The 17,573-nt window shown below is 37.2% G+C and overlaps 1 protein-coding gene across 6 annotated transcripts in view; it reads right to left on the bottom strand.

Annotated features, from left to right (window-relative positions):
* Positions 1 to 17,573, bottom strand: part of GNE (glucosamine (UDP-N-acetyl)-2-epimerase/N-acetylmannosamine kinase) — a 76,540-nt gene that overhangs the window by 6,504 nt on the left and 52,463 nt on the right. For 5 of the 6 annotated variants that reach the window (XM_077147717.1, XM_077147719.1, XM_077147721.1 and 2 more), the window contains 6 exons: positions 12,951 to 13,038; positions 12,052 to 12,262; positions 9,682 to 9,811; positions 9,080 to 9,301; positions 2,682 to 2,864; positions 1,812 to 1,892 (listed from right to left, as the gene is read on the bottom strand). In XM_077147717.1, coding sequence (XP_077003832.1) covers positions 1,812 to 1,892; positions 2,682 to 2,864; positions 9,080 to 9,301; positions 9,682 to 9,811; positions 12,052 to 12,262; positions 12,951 to 13,038 — 915 coding nt within the window. The remainder of the gene's footprint in view (positions 1 to 1,811; positions 1,893 to 2,681; positions 2,865 to 9,079; positions 9,302 to 9,681; positions 9,812 to 12,051; positions 12,263 to 12,950; positions 13,039 to 17,573) is intronic. The other variant, XM_077147718.1, reaches the window with a different exon arrangement.

Raw genomic sequence — 17,573 nt, 5'->3', positions numbered from 1 at the left:
TAGGTAAACAGGTCACAGACACAAACAGTTCTGAAAACCTGCTGGGAAAACTCCACTGGATTTCAAAAAACCATTTATCCTCAAGGCTTAGAAAGCAGCAATCCCACCCTTTCCAAGGGCCTACACAGCAGCCTTGCTCTCTCCAGATACTGGGGTGAGTTGCAACACTGGGGTGCGTTGGGTGAGACCACCTTTTTCTTGCTTTGGGGAGCACCCAGATCTCTGCCATTTCCAGGGCACAGGCTCAGCCCCTCCAGAATGGGGTGGCAATTCCTGGTTTATGCGCTTCCCCCTCTCTAAGGCCTGGGTGGGCAAAACTCTTACTGAGCATTGAGATGGAAAGCCCGCCCTCTTGTTTCCAGGGTAAACTCACCCTCTCCACGTGTATGGGTGAGTCTGCTCTCCTGGCCCAAGATTTCTTGTCTCCAGACCTTAGCTTCCATGGTTCTGCCTCTGAAGCCACTTTTCCTTCAGTTTGTCCCTTTTCTGTCCCTTTTAGTCCAGACTGGCAGTAGTTCATTTATAAAGATCTTGCAACACTCTTGTTGGTTCTCTATGTAGTATGCAGAGATCATAACCATCAGATAATAGGACTTTCCACAAATCCTTTCTGGATAACTCCATTTCCAATTCCGGCTTCTCCTGAAATGGCTAACTGGTTCCATGTTTGATTAAATCCTCACTTGTCACGTTCTGGAAGCCCAGAATTTTCCAGACCACAAATTTCTGTTTTCTTTGCACAAGAGTTCAGTTCTCAACTAATCTCTCTCCTGTTGTATTTTGCTACAAGCTGTAAGGAACAGCCAGACTGCACCTTCCACATTTAGCTTGGAAACCTCCTCTGCTAAATGTCCAAATTCATCACTCTCAGATTTTGCCTCCCATCCACAAAAAATGCCTTCCTTCCAGTTTGCAATGACACATTCATCATTTCAGTCTTTCAATTTCATTAAGAACATATTTAGTAAGCATCTAATGTATGTTTGGAACTGGAAGTATCCTTACAGTCCCTATTTCTACCAACAGTCTCTTCAGAGCATTCTAGGCCTTCTCTATCAAGACGCTCACAACTCTTCCATAATCTCCCTTTATCCATTTAAAAAGCTGTTCTAACATGTTTGGTAATTGCGAACCACAGCAGCACCACACTTTCCTGGTACCAGAATCTGTATTAGTATGCTAATGCACTAATGCTGCCAGAAAGCAATATACCAGAAAAGGAATGGTATTTATAAAGGGAATTTAATAAGTTACAAATGTATAGTTTTAAGGAAGTAAAAGTATCCAAATTAAGGCAACAACAAGAGGTTACCTTCACTCAGGAAAGGCTGATGGCTTTTCTGAACACTTCGTCAGCTGGGAAGGCATGTTTTATGCCTTATCTGCTGGTCCTTGTTCCTGGTTCATTGCTTCCATCTTCTGACGCCAGCAGTTTCTAAGCATCTGTGGGCTTTCACTCACAACTCTGGACACAACTCTGGGTTCAAAAAGCTTGCTTTGGTGGTTCAGTGGTAGAATGCTCACCTTCCATGTGGGAGACCCAGGTTCAATTCCCGGACAACGCACCCCCCCCCAAAAAAAAATGCAAAAAAAAAAAAGCTTGCTTAGCATCTCATGGGAAGGCACATGGTGACGTCTGCTGAGCTTTGCCCATGTCTCAGCATCTTCTCTCTCTGTGGGCACTCCAAATATCTCCAAACATCTGTGTCTCTGAAGTAGCTGTTCTCCAAGCATGTGCATCTGCTCTGCTCTGAGTTCTCTCCAAAATATTCCCTCTTTTAAAGGACTCTAGTAAACTAATTAAGACCCACCTGGAATGGGTGGAGTCACAACTCCATCTAATCCAAAGGGCATATCCACAATTGCGCACATCACATCTCCATGGAGATAATCTAATCAAAAGTTTCCAAAGTACAATATTGAATCAGGATTAAAAGAAATAGCTGTTTCCACGAGATTATATCAGGATTAAAACAGGCTTTTCTGGGGTTCATAACAGAGTCAAACCAGCACAGCACCCAACTATCATCTTCTGCCAAAAGCTTTTCCTCTTCTTAAATTCTCAATCCTGAGTTGTCCAACCAGAAAAGTGGAAGTGCCTCTAGAACTGTCCCACTTAAAGACATCCTACATTCAACTATCACTTGCTCCCAAAAAACATGAAGTTACAGTTTAGTGAAAAATCTGAAATTCAAATATAACCATGTCTGTTAATGGCTTCTCCATTACCTGCTGGTCCTGCTGAACTTCTTGCTACTCTATAACCTGCCTTACATTTCTGTACAGCACCAATTTCCCATGCCTCCTACAGGAGGTCCCTTAGCCATCCAAACTTGCTGGGCTAATTTCACTCATCCTCTGACTCTCAGTCCCCAGGATGGCACTAACACTCCCTGTTCCAAAGGAGAGGGCAGCGAGGGAACTCTGGTGTCCTTAAACATCTACATTCCTTAGCCATTTTTCTCACTGCACTTGGCACACTATTTTATAAGGATGTTAACTGACTCTTGTATTAGTCAGGACGTCAGAAGATGTCCTGATTTTCATAACATGTCCAGAAACAACTTTGATTCAAACCTCTCTCATGGTTTAAAAATATTAACGTGTTCATCCATTTATTCCTTCTTTAAAGGGCTTGTCTACCATTTGGCTATTTAATTTCTTAGGAAAAAGAAACCAACCATCATGTAGTTTTTTTGCTTCTCTCTGCAAGGCCATTCCAGAGGCATATGCTTCAATACACCCATGGCTTCCACATGAACAATCAGGTCCATCCAAAGACACAACAAGGTGGCCGAGTTCTGCAGCACAGAAGGAGCTTCCATGGATCAATTCATGCTGATGGATTATTCCACCACCAATTCCTACAGGGGAACAAAAATCATTGCTGTGGCTGTTCACCTGATATAGAAAAACATAAGGCAATTCTCATCTGTTAAGCATAGCTTTGGAACGTGAAGCTCTATAAAATGCCTGTTTTTCTAGATAGCTAAAGCTTACCTATTAAATACCAAAATATTATTTGCAACAATTCTGAAGGAAGTCTTTTTAGTAGACCCTCTGGTGCCCTGTGTCACATCTGCTTGGCTTACTCTGATTTCAATAATAGCTATGGTAGGCAGATCAGTGCAAGCTCAGACTCACCTTGTGTTGACAGCATTTCCACCTCAAACTTTCTACTTTCTACACCAAAGCTTTTCCAATACAGTAAGATCCGAGTCAACCATGTAAGCACAATGCCTGGAGGTAACCTTCAACCAAGGGGGTCAACTGCATATTCAAAGAATTATACACCATTATCAAGTGGGATAAATCCCAGGTATGCATGGGTAGTTCAGCGTAAGAAAATCAACTGATGTAATAAAGCACATTAAAAGAATAAAAGAAAAAAAAAGCCAAATGATCATCTCAGGGTCATGCACAGAAGCCATTTGGACAAATCCAGCACCTGTTCTTGATTTCAAACAAACAAACAACAACCAAAAAAAAAAACACTTAGAAAACTAGGAATAGAAGGAAACTGCCTTGACATGATATGAAAAACCTACAGCTAACCTCCTACTCAATGGTGAAAGCCTGAAAGCTTTCCTTCTAAGATCAGGAACAAAACAAGGATACCTACTGTCACCACTATTACTCAACACTGTACTGGAAGTTTTAGCCAGAGCAAATAGGCAAGTAAAGGAAAGCCTTCCCCTAAGATCAGGTACAAAACAAGGATGCCCATTGTCACTACTATTATTCAACATTGTGCTAGAAGTTCTAGCTAGAGCAATCAGGCAGGACAAAGAAATAAAAGGCATCCAAATTGGAAAGGAAGAAGTAAAACTCTACAGACCCTTCCAATATCAAAAATTTAGAAATGCCATAACCCAAACAACCCCAAAGAGAGGTGATGAAATATCAAAGGTGATGGCTTAATTATACATAGATGATAGGACTTAACAAATTAATATGAATGCTGATCATTAAATTGATATATTTTTGTCTTCAGTAGTTTAGAGCAGCTAGAAATAAAAACCTAAAATGTGAAACTGTAACCCATGTCAAAACTGAAATATGTTCTACAACTAATTGTGGTGCTGTGCTTTGAAATTTGTAGCTTTTTTTGTATATATGTTATTGTTCACAAAAAAAAAGGGAAAAAAAGGCGATTGTGATGATAAAAAATTATTTAAGCCCTCTAGCCTCCTATATTCTAGAGCAACTAGAAGGAAAAATATGAGAGGATTGTATGGTAGCCCATGATAAACTCTGGGATCTGTCACGTAACCACTTGTTCAAGAGTGCTTTGAGTACTACTGCTTTTTTATTTTTATACAATAAAAAAAGTTAAAAAAAAAAAAAAGAAGGGCAAAATAGTTGAACAATAATAATTGGAGGCTTCAATAATAGGTAGACACTAGACAGAAGATGAGCAAGGAAACAGAAGTTTTCAACACTATAAAACACCACACATTCTTCTCAAGTGCACCCGGAACAGTCTCCAGGACAGATCATATTTTAGGCCATAAAACAAGTTCCAATAAACTTACCAAGATGACAATCATCCATTACATCTTCTTTGAAAATGGAATGAAATTAGTAATCAATAACAAGGAAATATGAATATTCACTAAGATCTGGAAATTAAATCACATACTCTTAAATGACCAATGGGTCAAAGGAGAAATCACACGAGAAATGAGAAAATACTTTGGGATGAATGAAAATGAAGACAGAATATACTAAAACCTAAGGGGATGCAACAGAAACAGCACTTGGGGGAATTTACAGCTGTAAATGTCTTCATTATAGAAGAAAGATAGGAAATCAATAACCTGACCTTCTAACATAAGAAATTAGAAAAGGATAAGAAAAGTAAACACAAAGCTAGCAGAAGGAAGAAAATAATAAAGATTAGACTGGAGATAAATGAAATAGCAAATAGAAAAAGAAAGAGAATCAACAAAATCCAGTTGGTTCTTTGAAAATTAAGAAATTCAGAAACATTTAGCTAGACTGACCAAGAGAAAAAATTAAGGAGAGAAAACTCAACAAAAGTCAGGAATGAAAGTGCGGACATTATACCAACCTTACAGAAATAAAAAGGTTTGTAAGAGAATACTGTTAATACTTGTATACCAATGAATTAGATAACCTAGGTGAAACAAATTCCCAGAAACATACACATTGCCAAAACTGATTCAAGATGAAACAGAAAATCTGAATATCATTAAAACAATTAATTAGATTGAATCGATAATCAAAAAACTTCCAATAAAGAAAAGCACAGAACCAGATGGCTTCACTGGGGAATTCCACCAAATGTTTAAAGAATTATCACAAATCTTTCTCATTCTTCCACAGAATAGAAGAGAAGGAAATATTTCCTAACTCATTTTATGAGTCCAGGATTACCCTGATAGCAAAGCCTTACAAAGACATTACTAAAGAAAAATACAGACCATTGTCCTTTGTGAATATGAATTGTGATGTTCCAAAGCTGTATGTACCCCAGAAAACCTCATGTTCAGACAAGATCAGTTAATCTACTCCTTTGGGTATAGACCCATTGTGGATAGGACCTGTTTGTTGATTAGGTTGTTTCAGTTAAGGCATGCTCCAGGTGGATCTTAATCCTGTTACTGGAATCCTTTCTAAGAGGGTATAGGACAGAGAATACACAAAAATAGGTCCCAGAGAAAAAAGAGAAGCTGAGAGAGAGAAAGAAGCTAAAAGAGAAACACTCAGAAGCTCATAAAGGAAGCCACTAAAGGCAGAAGCTGGAAGCAAAAAAACCCAGGAGAAAAGAGAGAAACCAGCAGGCGTGCCATGTGCCTTCTGTTGTGACAGAGGTGTCCCAGATGCCAGCAGCGTGTCTTCAGAGTCCAGGTATCATCCTGTTGATGCCTTAATTTGGATATTTTCATGGCCTAAGAACTATAAGCTAGTAAGTCTATAAATCCCCATTGAAAAGAGCCAGTCCATTTCTGTTATATTGGATTTTGTCAGTTTTAGCAAACCGAAACATGGATGTAAAACTCCTCAACAGGAGCCATTTTCTCTTTCCTTACGTTGGCTCCCCTGGAGGGAATCATTTTCAGGCTCCTACCTGCTTTCTCCCTTTCGCTCTCCCACCTACCTTCTCCCTGCTTCCTCACCTCAATAAATCTGTTAAGCTTTAAAAAAAAAAATCCTCCACAAAATACTAGTAAACTAAATCCAGCAGTTATTATAAAGATTATATGCATTGCCCAAGTGAGATTTATCCCAGGAATGCAAATTTGGCTTAAAATTTAAAGATAAATCAGAGTGACACATCATATTAACAGCATGAAGGTAAACCTCAAATGATCAACTCAAGTGATACAGAAAAAGCATTTGACAAAACCCAACACCCTTCCATGTTAAAAAAAAAAAAAAAACACTCAACAAACTAGGAATAAAAGGAAACCTCTTCAACTTGATAAAGGGCATCTACAAAACACCCACAAAAAACATCATACTTAATGGTGTAAGATGAAATGTTTTTCCTTTAAGATCAGGAACAAAACAAAGATGTCTGCTATTGCTACTGCTCTTCAACATTGTACTGGAAATTCTGGCCAAGTCAATTAGGCAAGAAAAAGAAATAAAAGACATCCAGTTTGGAAAGGAAGAAGTAAAGCTACCTCTCTTCACAGATGACATGAACTTATATAAAGAAAACCCTAAAGAATCCATAAAACAATTATTAGAGCCAATAAATTAATTCAGCAAAGTTGTAAGATAAAAGATAAATATGCAAAAATAGTTGTATTTTCATATAGTAGCAATGAGCAAAACACAAAGTAAAATTAAGAAAATTCCATTTACAATGGATCAAAAAGAATAAAATTACTTAGGAATACATTTAATAAAATAACAGTAAAACTTGTACACTGAAAACTACAAAACATTGCTATAAGAAATAAAGACCTGAATAAAGGCATCATGTGTTCATGGATTGGAAGACTCAATACTGTTGATGGCACACTCCCCAAATTGATCTATGGATTCAGTGCAACCTCCATCAAAATGCCAAGTGTTTTTTATTTGTTTTTTTTTTGCAGAAATGGGCAAGCTGATCACAAAATTCATATGGAATTGCAAGGAATCCCAAGAGCAAAAACAATTTTGAAAAAGATGAACAAAGTTGGAGGACTCACATTTCTCAATTTCAAAACTCACTACAAGGTTACAGTAATCCAAACCGTGTGATAAAGGCATAAGGATAGAAAAAGTAGGCCAAAGGAACAGAATTGATAGTTCAGAAACAAACCCACACATCTATGGTCATCTGATTTTCAACAAGGTGCCAAAAACATTCCATGGAAAAAGTATAGTCTTTTCAACAAATAATGCTAAGACAAATGAATATTCACATGTAAAAAAAAAAATGAAACTGGAAGTGGATTCCCCCACCTTACATAATGTACAAAAATTAACTTGAATCAAAGACCTAAATGTAAGAGCTAAAACTATAAAAATCTTGGAAGGAAAAAAAAAAGGTGTAAATCTTCATGACCTTGAATAATGGTTTCTTAAGTCAGACTTAAGTATAACAAGAAACAACAACAACAACAAAAAAAGATAACTGGACTTCATTTTAATTAAGAACTTTTGTAGAAAGGATACTATCAAGAAAAATGAAAATAGAGCCTGAGATAAAATATTTGCAAATCATATATCTGGTAAGGGCCAAGTACTCAGTATACATAAAGAACTTCTAAAAAAAGAACTCCTACAACTCAACAAGAAGGCAAACAATCCATTTTAAAATGGGCAATGGACTTGAATAGACTTTTCTCCAAAGACGATGTACAAATGGCCAATATGAAGATAAAAAGATACTTAATATTATTAGTCATTAGGGAAATGCAAATCAAAACTATAATCTGAAATACTATTTAACTATTACTCATCCATCAGAATGGCTAAAATTAAAAGAAACAAACCTGGAAAATGACAAGTGTTGGTAAGGATGTGGAGAAATTGGAACCCTCTTATATTGCTGATGGGATTATTTATTGATAATGCAGCTGCTTTAGAAAACAGTTTGGCAGTTCCTCAAATGATTAAACATAGTTACCATATAATCTAGCAATTCCACCCCAAGGTATATACCCAAAGAAATGAAGATACTTGTTCATATAAAAACTTGTAAACAGATGTTCATAACAGCATTATTTATAATAGCAAAGACAGGAAGAAACCCAAATATCCATCAACTAATGAATAGATTTTTAAAATGTGCTATATCCATACAATGGAATATGATTAAGACCTAAAAAGGAATGAAATACTGATACATGCTACAACATGAATCAACCTTGAGAACACTGTGCAAAGTAACAGAAGCCAGACACAAAAGGCCACATGTTGTATGATCCCATTTATATGAAATGTCCAGAACAGGCAAACTCATAGACAGAAAATAATTAGAGGTTGCCAGGAGTAGGGGGAAATAGGAGAATGGGGATTACCTTCTGAATGGGTAAGGGTTTCTTTTGGGATGATGACAATGTTCTGGAATTCATAAGTGTGATGGTTGCACAACATTGTAAATATACCAAAACCACTGAACTGTGCATTTTTAAATGGTAAAAATGGTGAATTTTTAAAAAAATATTTTCAACAAAAATTTAAACCTACTTTATGGAAACTAGGATTAAATGAGATAATGTATGAAATATACTTAGCAAAGAGATTTGCAGCCCAACCTTAACAACTTAACAGATAATAGTACCTATTAATATTTTTAGTGAACACTGATTTTCCCACAATGTTAAGAAGTGTTATTGTAATCCCCATTTTATAGATGAGGAAACTAAGGATGGGTGGTTAAGTACTACTCCCAAAGTCATGAAGCCAGCTAAGTAGCAGGGCTAGGATTCTCACTCAAGTTCAACTTTCTTCAAAGCCTGGGCTCTTAACCAATATGCCACATTGCTCTCAAGAGTATGGATAAACTTCAGTACTTTTTCAACAAGAAATCATAAGGCTGAATAGGAAGGAACAACTTTTTCCAACTCTACCATTCTAGCTCTTGAAGCAAACTTCTCTCTTATTCTCTTACCTGTACCTGTGATGAGTGTCACAAAATTTTCCAGTCCCTTTCCCTGGCCAAATTTCCTTTCTGCCAGGGCAGCACAGTTGCCATCATTGTCTACCCACACTGGGAGATGCAAAGTATCAGACAGGGGAGTCCTGAGGTCCACAGAATTCCATTCTTGGATCAGCTTGGTAGAATGTAACACAATTCCTTCCCGAGGATTTACACGGCCACCCGTGGAAATGCCTGAGCTCAACCACAAACACAAAATATTTCTGGTTAGCAATCTTTTTTTTTTTCTGGTTAGCAATCTGAGAAAGTGACTAAGAATACCTGGCTGAGTTACAAATTAATTTACCCAAGATCTCCTAAGACAAACATTACCCAAGAATTACAAGGAAATGTGAGGCAGTTCTGATCTAAGGCTTTTTCCCCACAAGTATACAGTACCACCAGTGCTTCCCCTATAATGCTTCCAGGCAGTCCTCATGCTTGAGGCCCACAGACACAACCTGGTACCATGCACATACAAGGCCAACAATGACTCGATGTTCAGCCCTACATCAGAACATAGTAAACTCTATACATTAAAATGAAATTTCTTAGACCGGTAATTTACATCTCACCTACTCCCAGAATTCTGCAGTTCAATTTTACAGCTTCTGCTGCAGCTTCCACACACATCTGTAGAATTAATTTAATCCTCTCTTCATAGGTTTTAGGATTGAACTGTGTATACTTCTTAACTATTTCACCCTAAAAGAGGAAAAACAACAAAGTCTTTCTCACTGAGTTTATGCTCATGAGGAGCATACTAAGAATTTTTCATAACTCAGACATTGCTGCAGACAATATTGCAGATTTAGATGACTGATACAGAGGGTGCCACTGTATGGCTTTGACTGGCTCCAGAATAAACTCAAGTAATTTCCGGGGAAGTGGTCTTGACATATGGCTATTGAAGCAGTGGCAACTCCATGGTCAACCAGATGGCTCTCTCTCTTATGCTTAAAATGGATGTTGGCTAATCTGAATCCAGTTCATTCAAAGGTCATATTTATTCTTTCCATTCAGGTTGACAACATTTTCTTGCTTAAATGCTTGGGCAACTAAATAGATATCCCAAGTAGTAAGCTCTAATCAGCTCCAGTAGACTGAAGCATTTTATTTATTATACCCAGCTATTTTCCATGCTGGCTCTCACAAGTACTGCATTGTCTAAAATACTGTATTTTATATATGGTTTAATATCAGACAAGGAGAGTCCTTCCTATCTTGTTTTAACATTTGCTATCTTTTGTTTTTCTCACTTGCATATTAAGTAAATTTCAGATTCATGTTAATTTTTTAAAAATCCCACTAGCTCAGAACACTTATTTAAACTTAAAAAAAAACAAAACAACATTAAAATGTTGACTAAAATTATGATAAACTTAATACTTCAATTTGGAAAGTGCTGTCATTTAAAAAATAGTCAGCACTTCTATTCAGGATATGTTTTCAAGGCTTTATGTTTTACAGTAAAATTTTATAATTTTCCTATGCAGAGCACATAGTTTCTGACTTAGATTATTCTTAGCAGTTTTTGTTTTACTCTGAATATGATCTCTTTTTCCATTATATTCCTGGTTATTAATGGATTTTTATATCTCAACTACAAGGGTTAAAGATACCACTAATGATTGACATTAAAAATAAATCTAAAATAATGCTTCTCAACCTTCACTGGGCATTAGAATCACCTGGGCAGCTTTTAACAAATATTGATGCCTGGCCCACCCAGAGATTCAGATTTAAGGAGTCTGGAGTGAGAACCAAGCACCTGTTTTTATTTTTTAAGCTTCCAGATAATACATATGTGATCATAGCTGACAGTCACTCACCTAGAGAAAAAAAATCTTTGCCTACAATTTCATATAAGTAGAAGTTGATATTTATGTATTTATCATAGTATCCAGCCATTTTACTCAACTGTCTTATTAACTCTACAAGCTTTTTGGTTTATTCATATTGTCTATATACAAAATATTTTTATTTTTTGCTCTCCACAATTTCCCTTTTTGCTATTCCTTGCTTTATTCCCTCATAACTTCCAAAATTATGTCAAATAATGTTACAGAAAATGTCCTACTTTTCTTCTTATTTTCTTAATAGGAATACCTCTAGATTTTACCATTACAAAGGGTATTAGCCATTGATATGGAATAGATCATCTTTATGTTAAGAAAGTATTTTTCTGTTAATACTTTTAAAAGAGTATTTATATGGGAAGCCTTGGACTTTTCTTGAGAAAATCATGCTTTGTTTTGTTTTCCATTATTTGACCTGATAGTATCATAGTAACAGATTTCCTACAACTTTATGTTTAAAATACGTGTTATTTTTCAGATTTCTGAAACTTTATATATCTACACTATTTTAAACAAGTAATTTTCTGGTAAGTTCATACTTCTTTAAGTCATCAGAGATCATTAAAAGTCATCAGGACAATTTAGTATTTTCATGAAGGCTCTCAACTCCTGCCAACCTGTGGTGATGATTTGGTTAATAGATAAGGTGTGCTGTACTCAATAAAGAGCAGAAATGCCAAAATGCAAAATTGGGAACTAATACAACTTACTATGCCCTAAAGAAGGTGCAATTCCCTTAATCATACGTAGACACCCTCAACTAATAAGCGTATTACATGCTCCAAGCTATTAACCAAGAACAGGAGTGCAGGTCTCCTACATGACAAAAGCCATCTCTGGTGGCAAAGGAGCTCTCTCTATAGTCAACCCGGGTCTTGAGGCAATATTACCTTGGATTCACTGAACTTATTTCTTTGAAATTTTAATGATTAATAAGTGGTGAGGCAAACATTGTAAAGGATCCCCAAATCGACACTATAGGCAAATGATTTACGGGCTCTTGTGTATACTACCTTCCAAGCATACTTTTTTTTTAAAGCAGTTGCTCATTTGGGATATAAAGTTGGTGTTTAGGACTTATTTTACCTTCATGCTGACTATTGCAACTCTGAGGTTTGTCCCACCCAGATCAACAGCCAAGGCACTTAAAGTTTCGAGAATATGGTCAATATCTTGAGAGATATTCTCCTTTACAGGGGGAAAGCAGAATTTCTTTTGTAGTGGCTCTTGAAGATCAATAGATTTGAGAAACTTCAAAATCCTGGGAACAGCATTCCCATCCCCATATATCTTTGAACTGCAATATACAAAAAATCTAAATTAAATGCTGCTACCATACACATTAAATGATGTTGAGACATTGTATTAATGGAATCTGAGACTTAAGGTGAAAAATAGTTATGCTTCTACCTTTTAAAATAACAACATCTGGATCTCTTCAGCAACACAGTAACTAAGAACACCCATATTACCAATGCGATGCCTAGTTTCATTGCTAATTGAAATACAACTATTTCCAGCCTGAGATATCATTAATAAAATGCCCATATCATCAGGAAGACATTATCTTTATTAAGCTAACCTCAGATTACAACACAGTTTGTGGCAGTGAAAAAAATTTTTTCTTTTGCTCTTTTGGTTTTTATCTTTACATTCCTGGGGAAACAAATTATTTTCAAAATGATATTCAAATTCAGAAAGGACAGTATAAATTAAGTAAAATGCTGAACTAGACTGTATTTAAAGAAAATCAATTATATTACTTTCTAATACTTACAGAAATTCAAATAAGGCAAAAAAAATTTCTTAGTGGAAATGCTATATTAATTAACTAATACGATATTATCAAGCCCTGTTTCACCAATGACTAGAGGCCCTGGGCATTTAGAACGAGAGCTCTGGTAGGATGATTAATCAGTGAGCACAGCTAATGGTATCTGAGGCAGTTTCCCTTTTAAGTCACCCAAAAAGGGTTTGATACTCACCAAGGGTATTGTTTACCAAACTGAAGATGCAGTGCTTGCAATATTTTATCTTGGGTGTCAGCATCCCGAACATGAAGAACATTCTCCCCTAGGTAAATCCAGTAACACATTACAATGAATTAGAAATGAGAGTATCAAAGAATGAAGAAATTAGCATTATCCTGCGCATATAATTAGCCCTGAAACCTAAGGGATTTCAAATGCAAGTTTTCTATTAGTGAGACGTCAATTTTTCTACTCTATACTTTTTAAAGTACTTTCAGTAAGATTTCCATATATCGAACACTAAAGGGTACTAGGGTCCTTTAAATCAAGTTACTGTTTGCTTATTGAAATAAGGGGGATTAATTTAGCATCCACTTTACCTCTCCTCTAGTCATTTATCAAGTCTACTTTCTTCTAACCTGCTCTGCCTTCCTGCTCAGCCAGTCACTGAATCAGCTGGTCAGTTAGTCAGTCACTTTCTCTCCATTATATCTAGCCATACATTTTCTGACTAATGTGAAGGAGTAAATACACTGAAAATGACCAGGTCTCTCAACAGGCTTGGCTAAGAAGGGGAGAAAAACAGAAGGGTGGCAGCTGAAGAAAGGTGAGTGGTTAAGGCAGGGTTGTTTTGTATTGTTTTGTTTTGAAGATGTGAAAAGGCTGAAGCATGTTTAAATAATAAAGAGGCCAGAGATACCTGGAAGAGAAAGGATGCCTGATGGAGCGAGGTCCCTGAAAAGGCAGGGGGTGGGGATCTAGAACACAGGGAGAAGAAAAAGCAATGGACAGGCATGAAGGATCCTCTATACTATAAGAAAGTGAGAAGGAAAGGATGGGTGGGCATGTACATTTATAATGGTGTGGTGACAGAAAGCACAGATTGCTTTTGACAAAAGACCATGCTGCCTAGTACAGTATTCAACTCTCTGCTCACATCTAACTTGAACTCTCAGCAGCATTCAATACTGCCTCTTAAAAACTCTTTCTTCTCCTGGCTTTAATATCACCCTTTCCTAAATTTTCCCTGACCTCGCTGGCAGTTTCTTTTTAGTCTTCCCTGCCATCTCTTCCCTCTTCACCAGAACTCTAAATGATGAGGGGTTCCAGAGATTGGTCCTGGAGTTCAATATCTTCCCAATTTAAATGTTCTCCCTCATTTAGTCTCTTGGTTTTAAATATCACCTATAACACAGAGTACACTTGTTCTTTATATTCTTTCTCTATGCTAGTAATAGAATTTTTAGCTGAGCACCTGACCACCCAGCTAGACTATATATTCCTTTGCATTCCTTGCAGCTAGATGTGACCATGTAAATAAATTCTGATGAGATATGAGAAGAAATATTTGCAACTTTCAGATCATGCACTTAAAGGAAGGGCATCTTCCTCTTTCTTCCTTTCTATTGGCTAATATGTAGACTTGATGGCATATTTATTGCTGGAGCAGCAATAAACCAGATAGATGGAGATTATATTTCTGATGACTGAGGAGCTGCTATACAGTTCCAGACAGCCAACCAGTAAGAATGAAAGAAAATATAATTTTTAAATGCAAAAAAGAAATATAAAATTTATTAAAACACCCACAATATTTTAAAGATACCAGGAGTAATACAGTCCACAAACTCAGTTGTTCATATAAATTATAATGAAATACAAATCAAAAAGTGATACATACTTGCAATTTATAGGTTCCCTAAAATAAATTTACCTAAACACTGGGGAAGAAGGGATGGTGGGGAGGGGTAGTTCAGGAGGCAAACCAATAAAGTGGGAGGAATAAAATATTTTACAAAAAGGTAAAAATGATTCAAAATCAAAGTATCAGCAAAAATTTATGTACTAAGAATATCTATAGTTTAATAACTCGCATCCTATTGCCTTGAGACATTGCAAAACTCTACCATTCATTCATCAACCCCAGATAAACATTTCAAATAGCCACAGTTACAAAGTCAAGATGGAATAATGGAATATTCAAGTATGGTTGTTAACTTCACCTCCACTGGAAGCCAAGTTACCAAAAAGGAATTTTAAGAGAAGAACTAACTATATCAAAAAGCAACAGGGATTCTAGGTTAAGTATAACACATTAAAATATGCTACAAGATGACCTGCCCTTGCTTCTTTTTTTATTTTATTTTTTTATTTTTACATGGGCAGGCACTGGGAATCGAACCCGGGTCCTCTGTGGCATTGCAAGCAAGCATTCCTGCCTGCTGAGTCACCGTGGCCCACTTGCTTCTTTTTTTAATTAGAATACATGAAAAAGAAATGACATCACTCCTGTTTTCCTCCCTCTTTGTCCCCCCAAAAGAAAAGGTATTGGAACGAAGAAAATTTGGATATTCAAATGTGCCAGTTAGGTTTTTTTTTAAATCCCTATGAGAATAGCGATGTTATCCCTGAATGACAGGCAGTTAAAATGAGAAGAGAGCAAACAAAACCACAACTAAAAGCATCCCTGGTATCAGAAAAAATGAAGAACTAGGCTAAATCGCTCACTGATTCTTAGGGAAAAAACAACTGTAGACCTTGGATTTCTGGACTGCATTCTCTGTCCAGGGGAGAAGCCTACTGCTTTGTTTTGCTGGCACCACTCTGCAGGAAGGGCTTGGGAGCACAAGCCAGGCTCCTATACTCAGCCCTCTCATATATTAAAAACTCTCCATAAATGTTCCTTTTAGTCCAGGGCATGTCAGCCATTACTCCTACAGATATAGCTGGTTTAAAAAAGAATTAGGTTTTTAGAGAGTCATTTCAAATGACAGCAATGATGGAGATAGCTCAATGAGACGGGCATAGGAAATTCACATTTTATTCAAAAGCAAAACTTTAAGAAAAGAAACAAAGTCAGCCAAGCTCCTTCCTTTAGGTGTTCTGCAATTTTAACTGCTGAAGAATGAAAAATAAAATGACCCCCAATTCTTAAAAGTCATATATATCATCCAAAGGATAACATACAGGTGTCAGATCCTCACAGAATCTGTCAAAGATGTTTCAATGTCCTGTTTTTGAGGTATTTAAAAAAATTATTGTGATGTGGATGACACAAATGGAACTTCCTGCTGAGTTTTTAAAACATCAACTCCTATGGATCGAAGAAGAAATTCAGAATGGCACCAACTAAAAAGCAGCTGCAGTGGTATCAGCTGGGACATGAGGTGTTACCAACCAGGGATAGAAACAACACTGAGACAAAGGCTGCAAGGGGTAAAGGAATGCATATTGGTCCCAGCAATGCCAGTTGAAGAAGGGGCGCCATCTGGTCTGCCCTTTGCACCCTCAAGTCTCCCAGGGACGTCAGTGTGATTCTTGGCACGCATGCTTTTCCTGCAGGAAGAAAATACGTGTTCCCAGCTCTGAGAATGCCTGCCTCTTAGGGGAGGCAGGTCTCCCTAATGACCCCTCCCCCACAAAAAAGCTCTCTGCCTTTTCTTTCTCATTCGATTTGAGAAAACAGGTTTGACGCCAAAGGATCTGCTAGGTCAGGGAGGTCCACTCCCATCAGAAGTAAAGGAGCTAGCTGCCTTCTCCAGTTTGTTTGGTCACCAAGGGAAAAAGTAAAACAAAACAGAAAAACTGCTCAAAGCAGAACATAACATGGTAAACAGATCTAAGAAGGCAGATCTAAGTAGGGGTTGGGGGGAGCCAAGACGGACTGAAGCCCACATTATTTTTGGTTGGTTATGGTTTCGTAATGTTGATAGCATCTCAGCAAGTCAGGATAAGGGATAGTCACATTAAAACACTTTAGCACCATTTTATTTAGATGATTTCAATTAATAAAAAATGCTCCCTAGGGTGCATGGGTGGTTCAGAGGAAGAATGCTTGCCTTCCATGCAAAAGACCGGGTTCGATTCCCAGACCATGCACCTCCCCCCCCCAAAAAAAAAGCTCCCTAGTCCATAAAACACACTTCAGTAACACAAGGAAAGAGATATTGGTCAAGGCACATCAGGGATATAATATTAGTTTTCCGCCAGTGTTGCCTTGGTTGCAGACATTATGGTGGTTAAACTTCAAGAAGAAAACTGGCTAAATCTCGCTCAGACTACATTATCATCTCCTCATCGTCAACTATCCTCACACACCTACTGCTGTTTGATACAAAGCTAGTAAGCTCTGGTACTTCTTTCCTTGCTTCAGTGCTTTAAAAAGCCCTTGCTCTGCAAACTGCTTCCAAAAGTGGCTGGTAGAAGTGCCTAAAGGGGGCAGGGTATAATCTCTTTCCATGCATGCCACTATCATCTCAGGGAGAAGGCAAAGCAGTACCATGAAGCCAGGTGTGGGAAACTTGGGCCCTGCTAGAAACCAAAACAACAACAAAATACGAACAAAAAAACCCCAAATCCAAGAAACACCTTTAATCCAGATTTCCGACAGATAATGGTAGAAAATATAATTTGAGCCAATATTATTTATGATCTCTTTGTTGCAGCAGCTGAAGTGATATCCTATCAATACACCATCTATATACCAATAACTCTCAAATTTATATTCTAACTCTGGTACTGTCTAACTGCTTACTTGCCATTTCCACTTTGATATCTAACAGGCATCTCAAACTTAACATGACCATACAGAACTCTTAATTCTACCCTCAATCAAACCTGTTCCTCAGTCCAAAAATC

This window comes from Tamandua tetradactyla, chromosome 2 (assembly GCF_023851605.1).
Source record: "Tamandua tetradactyla isolate mTamTet1 chromosome 2, mTamTet1.pri, whole genome shotgun sequence".
NCBI classification, from domain to species: domain Eukaryota; kingdom Metazoa; phylum Chordata; class Mammalia; order Pilosa; family Myrmecophagidae; genus Tamandua; species Tamandua tetradactyla.
The sequence above is the reverse complement of the archived record's forward strand: the minus strand, read 5'-3'. Positions and strand labels throughout refer to the sequence as shown.